Genomic DNA, 13,078 nt, shown 5'->3' with positions numbered 1-13,078 from the left:
TCTCATCATCTGTATAGTATTTATCGTCTCTTAGCGACATAGAATAAAGTGGTCCTTTTTTTTTTTCTCTCTTTTTTTAATGCGCCAGACGCGTAACGTTAGCGGCGATAAATTAGTTCCGCGTCTTAAGCTGGGTATTAATGTTATATATTTATATGCCTTCACTGTCCATTTTTTCATTGAGTGGTATGGTGCCATAGCATTGGACTTTTAAATTCAACGAAGGCTTTCTCTATGAAAAGGCACGTGTGTTTATCCGACATATTGACTGGTAACAAGAAGAAAGTAAAAAGGCAAGATACTCTACAGATCGCCATTGATGAGCACAACCACACTGACCCTGGCACTTTCAACGCCCAAACTGTCAATCATGGCGATTCTTCAGTGATATTTTTGAATCATTCTATTGTCAAGCCAATTCAAGCTTCTTCAGCTAGTCGCAAATCTGCAAAGGAGTTTTTGATGATGAAACACGGCAAAGAAAAGTGCGATGATGTGAACGACGATCTTATTGTAATCAACGATAAAGCCTCTCAAGATGACAATAAATATACCATAAATGCAGCTTCACTTGCACAAGAAGATGATGTTACTATAATCTCTACGTCAAGAATCAAATCATCGCTTTTTAATGAAAGAGCTTCAAGACTAAAGAATCTTCCCAAGCATGAAACAGTAGACACTTTTAAAAGACTAAATAGCATTTCCAAGCTGAGAGACATAGAGCCACCGCTACCGTTATATCAATCAGTTCATCCTGAAGATGATATAGAGCCGCTACATGAGTCCGCGGAAATTCCATTTCCTTCCCGCACAGTGCCGTCTCAACATCATCATTTCCTTCCTCGTGATTATGAAACACTTAAGGACAAGAACGCAACATCCTGCATTCACGTTCATTATCAAGCTACTAAATTATCCGGCACAAACATCAAAAGAAGTACAAGCCTCACATGGCCGCAACTGTTCAAGCCACTCACATTGAAACAAGTTTTAATTGAACCTAGATCAAAGTCGCAAGTTAAAAATTGGATTAAATCGTCTTTTCATAAGTTGGAAAAGCCTATTTCAAGGAACCGTTTATTAAACACAATAAGACCCAATAAACAGCAAGGAACCGATAATGAACTCGCCAACTTCATTATACCCGACTTTGAAGAAAACGAAATTTTACGTGCAAACTTCAACGCAAATGGCGAAACACTTCCTAGTTTGCGTGAATTCATACCCCTAATGATACTTCACGGTAATGCAATAGGGAAAAAAACACTAATACAGACCATCATGAAAGAAATTGCAGGTGACGATAACTCTTACCAAATATTTGAAGTTAATTCGAACATGAACAGGAGTAGGAAAGATTTACTTGACACTTTATTGGACTTCACCACTACACATTACGTCAAGGATTCCTCAAAAAGGAAATACGACTACGGTCTTGTCTTATTTAATGACGTTGATGTATTATTCAAGGAACATGACAAAGGATACTGGTCAATGATCAACAAGCTTTGCGAGTTCTCGAGGAGGCCCCTAGTGTTGGCTTGCAAGGATTTATCCTCAGTGCCCCGTGACTTTATTGCCCTGGCAAGTGAGCAGAATTCCCTGTTCCATACCAAGAAAATCGGTACATCTACAGTTCATGCATTCTTAAAAAAATATCTGAAGTCCCTAGAGATCGAAGTCTGCGAAGATTATCTTCATGATATGATAAAGCAAAATAATGCAGACGTCAGGAAATGTTTAATGTGTTTACAGTTTTGGTGTGCTGATCCCGAAAGTGATCTCATTCTATATAAGAGTAGAGTACCGACGTTGGCATCAACTTTGGATTCAAACATCGAAGATATGTCAAAATTAACAGACCTGTTATCTTTGAATGATGTCATTGGGCAAGCAACGCGAGATCGTTCTATGGTAAGGCAAGAGATAGATTCCACCACAATGACGCCAGAAAAAATCTGTGCTTTTCAGAATCCAAACATGGACGAAGAAATGAAATTAAAAGCCGATTACATGATAGATTATAAATTGCATTTAAATGACCCCGATAGACAACAATTGCTACCATTTGAGTTGAATATTTACCCATTCATTCAAGAACAGTTGGAAGCCCATTCTTCGTATAGCCGAGAATTCATACGAAGACTTACCCACGAGAATATCGCCAGTAAGTTAAAAAAAATGACTGAATCTACAATAAATTTTCTAGCTTCCAGAATTCCAAGAAATGACCAGCTACAGTCGACAAGGAGGACAAGAAATTCCAAAAAAATCTCTGACATCCTGAATCAATTCAGAGGAATTTATACTGTCGATACTCGAAATGAAAATGTAGAATTTCATCTCTTAAGTGCCACCGCCCGACAGATTAGAGCAGAAATCAATCCCTTCGTTTTCGAAATCGCCAAAAGTGACGCCAACGCAAAGAACGAGAACAAACAAATATTTGAGTTCCATAGCGAAAATGTATCAGAAAGGCGATATAAGGACTTAATCTACCAGTTAGCACAAGACGGTATTTTGAAGAACGTGTGGTTCAATGCCGACCCACGTATAGTCGTAAGGAAATGGGAGCATTTACACTCTGCCGTTGCAGAACATGAGTAGTAAAAGTATGAAATTTTGTATGTACTAGTATATATATATACGTACAGAACCAGTACAAGGAAAGCAGTGTATTACTCTGTATAATGAGCCCTGCATCCGTGCCTGGAAGAATTGCAACACGCTTCCAGGTTTCTTCTAATAGTTACCTTGAGTTCATCGGACTGCATATTTCAAAACAGCGGAAAATGCAAAATCAGAACATGCGAAAAACTTGAAAAAAATGGTTAATAGTGAATAACAAAAGGAGCGTAAATGATAAGGATTTATAAATGAAGTGTCATAGTGTCGCACTGTGGTAGAAATCAGAAGCCTCACATACTTTAACCGCTCATACAGTAACCGAAAGTGTTAAATATCATTGCAATGGGCGAAGAGTGTGTTGAGAATCCTGAACGAATCGAAATCGATGCCGACTTGATCAAATCCCGAAATAAAATGAATTTAAAAGAACTCATCCACCCCAACAAAGATGAAAATTCTACCCTGCTAATACTGAATCAGAAAATTGACATTCCTAAACCATTGTTCTACAAAATTTGGACACTCCATGACCTGAAAGTCTGTGCCGATGGCGCAGCCAACAGATTGTATGACTACCTGAAGGATGACGAATCAATAAGGACGAAATATCTCCCTGATTATATTATTGGTGACCTGGATTCACTAACAGAAAAGGTTTTCGACTATTATAAAAGAAATAAGGTTATTGTAATCAAACAAACTACACAGTATTCGACTGACTTCACTAAATGTGTAAATTTAATTTCTCTACATTTCAATTCACCAAAATTTCGTGCTTTGATATCGAATGAAAATAATCACCAATCAAATCATGGCATTGAATTGGAAAAAGGTATCCATACATTATACAATACCATGACGAAATCACTAATTTTTTCGAAAGTGACTCCAATAAGTCTATTGGCATTGGGGGGTATTGGTGGTAGATTTGACCAGACAATTCACTCGATAACACAACTGTACACTTTATCCGAGAATGCAAGCTATTTCAAGCTGTCCTATATGACGCCGACCGATTTAATATTTCTAATAAAGAAGAACGGGACTTTAATTGAGTATGACCCTCATTTTAGGAAGTTGTGTATAGGAAATTGCGGATTGTTGCCCATTGGAGAAGCTACAGTGATTAAGGAAACCCGCGGATTGAAATGGGATGTTAAAAATTGGCCAACTAGCGTCGTCAATGGGAGAGTGAGCAGTAGTAACAGATTTGTCGGGGAGAACTGTTGTTTTATTGAAACTGAGCATGACATCATTCTAAATGTAGAAATATTCGTTAATAGATTAATAGATTTTTTGTAAAGCGATTCATTGTTTTCCGACTCCTCTACCATATTCTTTCCTTCATCGCTTGTCAGATGTCACCTCCCTCTGAGACTGTATGCTCGGTCATTGGTAAGGCCTGGGAATTCTCAGAACGCAAGTATGGAAAGAATTAAGTAGACGGCATTATTTCTGGTTTTGCGTATGGAGGACGCATAATATATAGAGTACACTTACATGTTTTCCAACTCCCATTATGTTAAGTGCTTAAACTACTGGGTCGCGTCATTTATTATTGGTGAAGCACGGCTGTGAGTATGCATAACTATACAATTTACTCCGCGATGAAGTTGTAGCAACTAATAACGTGGCAATACTTTAGTTTTATTTGTTCACCAACGGACCCCATGACATCTCTTCGTCGAGAATTAAAGCATACAGTATCCGCATGGGAAACTTTCTTCATGTCATCAAAGGAATTCCATTATTTTCACCGAAGAAGCGCCAGGTTCAAGTATTTAACAAACATCCTAATAACAATCTGGTGACAATTCTTGCATTTCATTGTAGAAAGAGGTATCTATAATAGGAATACAAAACATACAAAAAGTTTCCACGGGGATTTGCCACAAAGGAAGATTAACCATTTTACATAATGCTGTGAGCATTTCCATCTTTTATATGTTGTAGTTCATTGATTTTATTACACTACCGATCCTTGCGCTTTGCGCTTCCAACATTTCCCGACGACAGTTGGATCTTGTACTTGTCCATAATTTGCGTCATTTTTTAACGCCGCATATGCTAACTCTAGTAATATGAACAATAATCTTAATCCGTTACACTACTAATCGATGAAAAATGGTGGATTATTGTTCCAACAAGCTTCGTTTAAGGTAAGGTGTGTCGTAACCACGGTGAGTAATGATTTGTGCACAGTTATTAGAGCTAGTCTCAAAGGTAATGGCCGGTAAAATCTTGTGACAATTGTTGGGATTTCATTTTTGGTAAGGTTAAGAATATTATGTATATAGAATATACTAGAAGTTCTCCTCATGGGTTTAGGAATCCACGAAAGGGAATCGACAATTTTACATAATCTTATTCTTATTACTTCCTTTATTTTATACGTCGTTATTCATTGATGCTATTGCATTATCAATCCTTGCACTTCAGCCTCCACTAAATTCGATGACCGTTCTGAATCTTACTTCACTGGTCTGATAATTTTTGTCATCTTCTTAACACCGTATATGATAATCTTCTAGTTACGTAATTGAATGTATTATCAGCGGTACGAGTAATTGATGGATAGTTGATTATTGTTCCTGTTGATAATTAGTAGTATTAATTAAGAATAAAAGCAGAAATCTTCCTTATACTTATATAAGAGAGGTATATAAAACACACGCCGATTGGACATATCAAGTATGTTCAACATAAAAATAAACTAGGGAATTTACTATAAGTTCAATGTAACGACTCATATCATTTATATATAAATTCCAAGTTGATGTTCAATTAATGGATCTTTGTTTTCAGTTAAGCCCACTCTTCGAACAGCTCGTTTAGCATCCCTTCATTCTACTAAAGATACGACATCTGTGTAGCATATACGAAATACCACCTTAGAATACAATCTGAATACCTCAGATAGTAATGATGTTTACTCATGTGAATAATGATGAACCTACTTGTTCCAACAGTTCCAACAGTTCCAACAAAGATAAATTAAACACATAGAAGAATTAGGTTCTGATTGTTCCTTCAGATTTGAATAAGTAATGTGTGCCGCACCAAACTTGTACGAACGCGCAAGTGGTTCAGTGGTTAGAATTTATGCTTCCCAAGCATGAGGCCCGGGTTCGATTCCCGGCTTGCGCATTTTTGCTTCGCGGCAAAACACCTCAGAATAATGCAAGCAAATGGTATCTGAAGTATTAGTAAAGAATTCTCATGTGGCCATGCTCAACTTACGCCTTTAACATAGCGACAGTTACAAATACTATTAAAGCATTTTTAGTAGAATTTATAAGGATAAATGAATATGTACAAAAGAACGACTCAACATAGGCTGCGAATGTACGCTTCAAAGAAATCAGAAATCAGCTCTATACTTGTTCAAGCAACAACTGAAACATCAAAGCCCCTTTCTTTTGACATTTGTTGCTTCTCTTCCTGATATAATCATTTAAATTTGGCAAATTGATCTAGTAAAGCTTGACCCAAGTAACCCGGAGATTCCACAACAGCAACCCCAACGTCTCTTAAAGCTTGTTTTTTCGATTCTGCATCCGTACCGGAACCCTCTACAATGGCGCCAGAATGTCCCATCCTAACACCTTTCATCTGACCGGCAACTGTTCCGGCAATAAAAGATGCTACGGGCATTGGCTTACTCTTGCTAAAATTGTATTCTTTCAAAAACTGGGCAGCTTCAATTTCCGCTTTACCACCTATTTCACCCAGCATGATGATACCTTCTGTGGTTTCATCTTCTAGAAACAATTTCAAAGCATCAATGAAATCAGTACCAGGGAACGCATCACCGCCCATACCGATAACGAGAGATTGACCAAGGTTGGTTTTCGTGGTTTGTTGGACGGCTTCATATGTCAAAGTTCCGGATCTGGAAATAATACCGATCTTACCAGCTTGGAAAATTCTTGGAGGTTGGATACCAATCCTCACCTTAGCCGCCGGGTTGATGATCCCAGGACAGTTGGGCCCGACTAATCTCGTTTTATCCTGTGCTTGCAACATTTCTGCGATATATAGCATATCATGTTGAGGAATACCTTCTGTGATACATACAGCCAAAGGAATTTCAGCTTCAATGGATTCTTTGATAGCAGCGGCGGCGATTGGTGGAGGAACAAAAATTGCACTCGCAGTAGCACCAGTTTCTTTGATTGCGTCCTTTACAGAAGCAAAAACGGGCTGGCCCAAGTGCGTTTGACCCGCCTTCTTTGGGTTCGTACCACCGACAACATTAGTACCGTACTCTTGAGAGATAGTGGCATGAAAAGTACCTTGCTTACCTGTGAATCCCTGAAAGATCACCTTAGTGTCCTTGGGAAGCAGCAGATTTTTGATGGTCTTATCGTAAGGAACAGATTCTCTGTGAAAAGAACGACAAATTCTAAAAGAGGTTTTCGAGACAGTAGATTTCAACATCGTTATGCTAAGCAAAGAAGTGATTTGGGACTTGTATATTATATGGAACGAGACGTAGGTGGAGTGGAAAAAACAAACAGAACAAGAATTAAGGGGTTCTCGACTATTTTCCGGTCTTTATATTTCTCAAACGGGAAAAATCGTGATATACCTATATATGAGCAGTGTGCCGTCAGCAATTATCCAGTGGATCTTCTTTTGTGACAGATACTGCGCAATCAAAAACGATGTTACCAACTGGAAGGATTCTCGAGAAACGCCGTTCATGGTGTTCGTTTTTATAGCAACAACTTTGGGTCCGAGATTGGGGTAGATCCGCTACCCAGCGCAACTGGTTGGACCGTGCAAGACGACTTATGAATTGACAACATGAATATATTAAGATGGTGATCAGCTTCAACTTGGGCAGCATTGTGTGCCAGAACGCTGAACAGCAGCATTACAGCGATAGGGACGGGAATATATAATATGTCACAAGAAGAAGCAGAGTCCAGTGTAGTCTATGAGGAACCCATTGATATTCCCTTGGAGGACGATGACGATGACGATGACGATGAAGACGAAATGGAAGAAGAAGAAAATAACGTACCTTTAAGCAGCCAGGCGGACCAGGACAACGATTCAGATGATAGTGCTGATAACGGAATTGGGTCTGAGACGCCCGGAAGTGTCATGGGCCTTTCCGCTGACCCAAGAGATGTTGCAGAAGAAGAAGATGATGAAGAAGAAGGGGAAGATGAGGAGGAAGAGGAAGAGGACAATGACGATGACGAAGAAAATGATAATGACAATGCCGACGGCAATGACAACGAAAATGAATTAGGGAGTTCTAAGTCTGAGAGGGGGGAACCTGGTGTTCAAACCAGTAAAAGGTATAAGAAATATCCCAAGCTAGACCCTGCAAAGGCTCCTCCGGGGAAAAAAGTTCCGCTGCATCTACTAGAGAAAAGAAGACTAGGCCGTATTAAAGCTGCTGAAGAATTTGCCAAAACGCTGAAAAAAATCGGGATCGAGAAGGTAGAGGCGACCACTTTACCTGCAACAGGCTTATTTCAGCCCTTAATGCTAATTAACCAGAAAAACTATTCATCGGATTACTTGAAAAAAGATGATCAAATATTTGCCCTTAGAGATAGAAAATTCTTGAGAAATAATAATACTACTCAAGTTTCTAGTACCAACACTCCTGATGTTGTAGATTTGAAAAACTTGTCCCATACAGAGCCAAGTACGGCTCCACTTAATGACGAAATAGATCTAAACGACCCAACCGCAACTATAGTAATACATCCTGGTTCCAATTCCATAAAAATAGGTTTTCCTAAAGATGAACATCCTATAATAGTCCCAAATTGCGTAGCGGTACCTAAAAAATGGTTGAACCTCGGAAATGGTCCAAATGAAGATAACATTTCTTTACAAAGAGAGCAATCTGATGAGTTTGAAAATATCAAGTCAGAAATGGAAAAGAACTTCAGAGAACGAATGAGATATTACAAAAGAAAAGTCCCCGGTAATGCTCATGAACAAGTGGTTTCCTTTAATGAAAACTCCAAACCAGAAATTATTTCAGAAAAAAATGATCCGTCTCCCATAGAATGGATCTTTGATGACTCTAAACTATACTATGGCTCAGACGCATTAAGATGCGTGGACGAAAAATTTGTTGTTAGGAAACCATTTCAGGGCGGCTCTTTCAACATCAACTCGCCATATTATGAATCGTTGGCAGAATTAATTTCAGATGTTACAAAACTTTTGGAATATGCTCTTGCTTCAGAAACTCTGAACGTGAAATCTACCAAATTCAATCAGTACAAAGTTGTGTTGGTAATACCAGACGTATTCAAGAAAAATCATGTAGAGACTTTCATCAGAGTTCTACTTACCGAATTGCAGTTCCAAGCTGTTGCGGTTATTCAAGAGTCGCTAGCAACTTGCTATGGTGCCGGGATCAGCACTTCCACATGCGTAGTGAACATAGGTGCCACTGAGACAAGGATTGCTTGTGTTGATGAAGGGACGGTTCTGGAGCATAGTGCAGTTACCCTAAATTACGGTGGAGATGACATTACAAGACTGTTTGCCCTGTTGTTATTACAGAGTGACTTTCCCTTACAAGATTGGAAGATCGATACTAAGCACGGCTGGCTTCTTGCCGAACAATTGAAGAAAAATTTTACCACTTTTCAAGATGCTGATATAGCAGTGCAGTTATATAATTTCATTAACCGTTCGCCCAATCAACCGAGTGAAAAATACGAGTTCAAATTATTCGACGAGGTCATGCTAGCCCCACTAGCTTTATTTTTTCCGCAAATTTTCAAGTTGATACGAAGTTCATCTGGCAAAAATTCTAACCTTGAATTTCAATTGCCTGAATCGCGTGATCTTTTCACTAATGAGTTGAACGACTGGAACTCCTTATCACAATTCGAAAGTAAAGAAGGAGATTTGTACAGTAATTTGAATGATGACCTCAAGATCTTGAACAAAATATTGGAGGCCCATACCATAATTGATCAAATCCAAGACAAACCTGAAAATTATGGGGATACCTCAAAGGAAAATTTTGCACCTTTGGAGAAAGCTATCATTCAAAGTATTGCAAATGCTTCTATAACTGCGGATGTGACGAGAATGAATTCATTTTATTCAAATATACTCATTGTTGGTGGCACTTCTAAGATTCCCGCTCTGGATTTTATTTTAACGGATAGAATCAACATTTGGAGACCTTCCTTATTGAGCTCGGCATCATTTCCACAGTTTTACAAAAAGTTGACCAAGGAGATTAAAGATTTGGAAAGTCATTTCGTCAATGCGCCCGACAAGACGGAAGAAGAGAACAAACAAGTTATGCAATCACAAATTAAAGATAAAGTTGTAGCAGAGCTCGATGAACAGCATCAAAATATTGAAAACCAAAATGGTAATGAACATCTTTTTCCAGTAAGCATTATTCCTCCACCGCGGGACATGAATCCTGCCTTGATAATTTGGAAAGGCGCCAGCGTCTTAGCGCAAATAAAACTTGTTGAAGAGCTGTTTATTACAAATAACGACTGGGACGTTCATGGGAGTAGGATCTTACAGTATAAATGTATTTTCACGTATTAGAGAATGTACTGGAATATATGGTTTTCATCAATAGAGACAGTTTAGCCACCATCAAAACGCAAATATGGATCATTTCGCCTGTATAGCTGGCATAGCCCTATACGAGGCAAAACAATAATTCATACTTCAAACGCGTATTAATATAAAAAACGAAGTGTTTTTGAAATAATGGTTGTTTAATAGCAAGTATACATATATATATGTATGTATGTATATATAGGAATATTGTACAAGAAGTTTATCGAAGGTGCATTTTTGTTATGAGTAATACTAATAACTGTTTTGTATGATGTAGTAAAAAGAACAGATAGTATTTTTGATACGAATTGAAGGGAGGAAGGGGAGAAAGAAGTGGGAAGTGAAAAATGAAAAATACAATGTTTATGAGGTAAGAACTTAATAAAACAACTACCGGAGTTGGTAAAAAAATAGTAATAATCACAGGGATTCGGAGGAGAAGAAAAAGAAGTGAATAAAATAAATAAAAATAACAACTGCCCGCCAGGGTACCTAGAGTGAAATGCGACGCAAACAAACGAGTTGGATATATTGATTGCTTTAAGACTTGCAGAATTGGAAAGTACAAAGGTAAGTTCACATCCTGACCTTCTTTGATGGTGGTGCAGTTTCCTCTTTAGCTCTCGGATCAGCATTGGACGAGCGACTCTCCTCTTGATTTAGTAACGAATAAACACCGCTTCCGCTTCTCTTGGTATTGTCAGTCTCATCGATTTTCTTTGTGGCATTTGTGGTGGGCAAAGATGGCTGCGGTAATTCTATTCCAGGTGTAGGTTCTGGATGGGATAAACTTGTGCCGTGTTCAACGTTCATTGGAGAGTTTATCAGGTTTGAAGAAATAGCGGGCAGATTGTCCATGTTCTTTGGTGTAGGACCAGTCAAAACAGTGGAGTCGAGCGGAATTACAGAATCTGGGGGACAATTAGCGGCTTTGTTTAGAGAACGGAGAAGCCCCTGCTGGGAGTACCGAATTGGGGCTGGATTGTTAGATACTAGTGTGAAAGAAGAAGATAGTGACGTACCTGATATGCTGGACTTGAGGGAGTTTTTAGGCTTGGAGTATAAACTGTCTTCATTCAACGATGACCTTGGCGTCAACTTCAAGGGGCTGTTTCTTCTATCGTTGGGCAAAGAACTTGTAGACCCGAGGCTTCTCATTTTTGGTTGAGAATACATTCTCGTTGTCGGTTCATTGATGGGGTATATTGGACTCGGGGCCATATTTTGAGGGACAGACTTGTTATAATCACGGACGGTTGGATTTATATTCATGATGGGATAGTTCAGGGTACCCTGGATACCGACGCTTGTTGCGGGAGTTAGAGGGTCCATAAGAACACTATTGGTTCTCTTGGTGTTGCCCGGTTTGTGGCCATTTTTTGAGGCGAAGGGATTGTGCATCATTTGCGGAGTGTTGAAAGTATCTGCATATTGTGGCGGTAGTTGTTGAATGGGTATGGGCTGATTGATGAAGTTTGGCATATGCGCCGGTTGCTTTGAATAGGCCATGTGCTGTTGCGGCTGCAATTGCGGCTGCGGTTGGTACTGTACGAAAAATTGAGAGGGTGGTACTGAAGAAGTGTTGAACCTTGAAGGAATGTTTGTGCTAGATGAAGATTTCTGAGGGACATACTGGTTGCCTGGAGGAACCATCATATCGTATTGAGATTTGGGTGCACATGCGGATGAGGATGCGAGAGCAGGGGCGGTGGCGGTGGCGGTGGCAGCATGGAGAGAATCCATTGTACGGTGAGCCCTGGACATTACGTGTTGTTTAAAGGTCAGCATATCGTTTTCGAACGTCTTGAGTTGCTTTTGGTGGTCCTTCATTATGTTCTCGGATTTTTTCTTGCTCACATTCTTGAAGGTGAAACTTTTCGAACAGAAATTGTGTTGCAAAGAAATGAAATGCTGCATAGACTCTATAATCTTAATCATATCGACATTTATTTCCTTCAAATGTGTGAGCGTCTCGTCTTGGAAACTTGACGGTCTGGCTTGTTCTTGCGTTTCCGGGTTATTGAATTCCATCGGCCCATGGGTTGCGTTTTCGTAAGGCACATGAGAGTTGTTAAAGCACTCGGGGATAGGGTTGTTTGCGCCCGAAATTTGCGGAACATAGTTACAGAAGCCATTAGAGGTGGCGGTTGGGTCCTGAATAGAGGAGGGTCTTGCCCTTACGCCAGAGTCTGCATCGTAGTTTTGGTTACTGGAGTTCTTCCTACTGTTAATGGAGGAGTTATTGCGAGAGGAGGCTCTTCTTTTGATGTGCTTGAGACCCTCTATGTCACCCTTCTTGAAAATACCGGAACTATGCTTGAATTCCCAGATCTTTGTGGGGTTACTCTTTTCCTTTTCTTTTTCTTGAACAGTAGCACCGTTATTTTCTTCGCCGCTACTGTTTTTGCTGCCGCCACCATCGTCGTTGGTGCTGTTAACATCGTTGGTATTGGCATCGTCGCCGCTATTAATCTCGTTGCTATTATGATCGTGCGAAACCTTATGGAAGCCGTAGATGTTCAACTGCCTCACAAAGCTCGTGATGTTGGTGTGCTTGAAATATGTAGCCAGCGCCTTGCTGAACCGTTCCACGGGCTTGATCATGAAGGATAGCCCCGATGAGGACCACCATATCAAGTCGTGCAATGAGTCGTCCTCCAGAATCTGGTAGAGCTTATGAATGAATATCGCATTCTGCGGCGGCCTGGGCCCCACAAGCATCTTTGAGCCATGTTTCTTAACATCCTCGGAGGCGTCGCCGCCCTCGACGCCGGGATTAGCTCCAGCGGCAGCTGGAGCTGGGACCGTTTCCTCTTCACTCATATTTTTTTTCTGATTTGTGTATTACTAGCTTATGCTCTTCTAAAAA

The 13,078-nt window shown here is 39.7% G+C and overlaps 5 protein-coding genes and 1 non-coding gene across 6 annotated transcripts; 4 read left to right on the top strand and 2 right to left on the bottom strand.

Annotated features, from left to right (window-relative positions):
- Positions 1–234: 234 nt before the first annotated feature.
- ELG1 (Elg1p) lies at positions 235–2,610 on the top strand (the record flags this gene model as incomplete). Its single annotated transcript, XM_056231321.1, has 1 exon — positions 235–2,610. The coding sequence occupies one exon, from the start codon at positions 235–237 to the stop codon at positions 2,608–2,610; it is 2,376 nt and encodes a 791-aa protein (XP_056085152.1).
- Positions 2,611–2,973: 363 nt separating this feature from the next.
- Positions 2,974–3,933, top strand: THI80 (thiamine diphosphokinase; the record flags this gene model as incomplete). Its single annotated transcript, XM_056231320.1, has 1 exon — positions 2,974–3,933. The coding sequence occupies one exon, from the start codon at positions 2,974–2,976 to the stop codon at positions 3,931–3,933; it is 960 nt and encodes a 319-aa protein (XP_056085151.1).
- Positions 3,934–5,706: 1,773 nt separating this feature from the next.
- On the top strand, positions 5,707–5,778 carry Skdi_15.trna15G. The gene has a single exon. It is a non-coding gene; the product is annotated as a tRNA-Gly (tRNA).
- Positions 5,779–6,081: 303 nt separating this feature from the next.
- LSC1 (succinate--CoA ligase (GDP-forming) subunit alpha) lies at positions 6,082–7,071 on the bottom strand (the record flags this gene model as incomplete). Its single annotated transcript, XM_056231319.1, has 1 exon — positions 6,082–7,071. The coding sequence occupies one exon, from the start codon at positions 7,069–7,071 to the stop codon at positions 6,082–6,084; it is 990 nt and encodes a 329-aa protein (XP_056085150.1).
- A 468-nt stretch (positions 7,072–7,539) lies between these two features.
- ARP8 (Arp8p) lies at positions 7,540–10,191 on the top strand (the record flags this gene model as incomplete). The annotated part of the gene is made up of 1 exon (XM_056231318.1): positions 7,540–10,191. One exon carries the CDS (start codon positions 7,540–7,542, stop codon positions 10,189–10,191), a length of 2,652 nt encoding a protein of 883 aa, XP_056085149.1.
- Positions 10,192–10,785: 594 nt separating this feature from the next.
- On the bottom strand, positions 10,786–13,032 carry SFL1 (Sfl1p; the record flags this gene model as incomplete). Its single annotated transcript, XM_056231317.1, has 1 exon — positions 10,786–13,032. One exon carries the CDS (start codon positions 13,030–13,032, stop codon positions 10,786–10,788), a length of 2,247 nt encoding a protein of 748 aa, XP_056085148.1.
- Positions 13,033–13,078: the final 46 nt, after the last annotated feature.

Source organism: Saccharomyces kudriavzevii, assembly GCF_947243775.1.
Source record: "Saccharomyces kudriavzevii IFO 1802 strain IFO1802 genome assembly, chromosome: 15".
Taxonomy (NCBI): Eukaryota; Fungi; Ascomycota; class Saccharomycetes; order Saccharomycetales; family Saccharomycetaceae; genus Saccharomyces; species Saccharomyces kudriavzevii.
The sequence above is the reverse complement of the archived record's forward strand: the minus strand, read 5'-3'. Positions and strand labels throughout refer to the sequence as shown.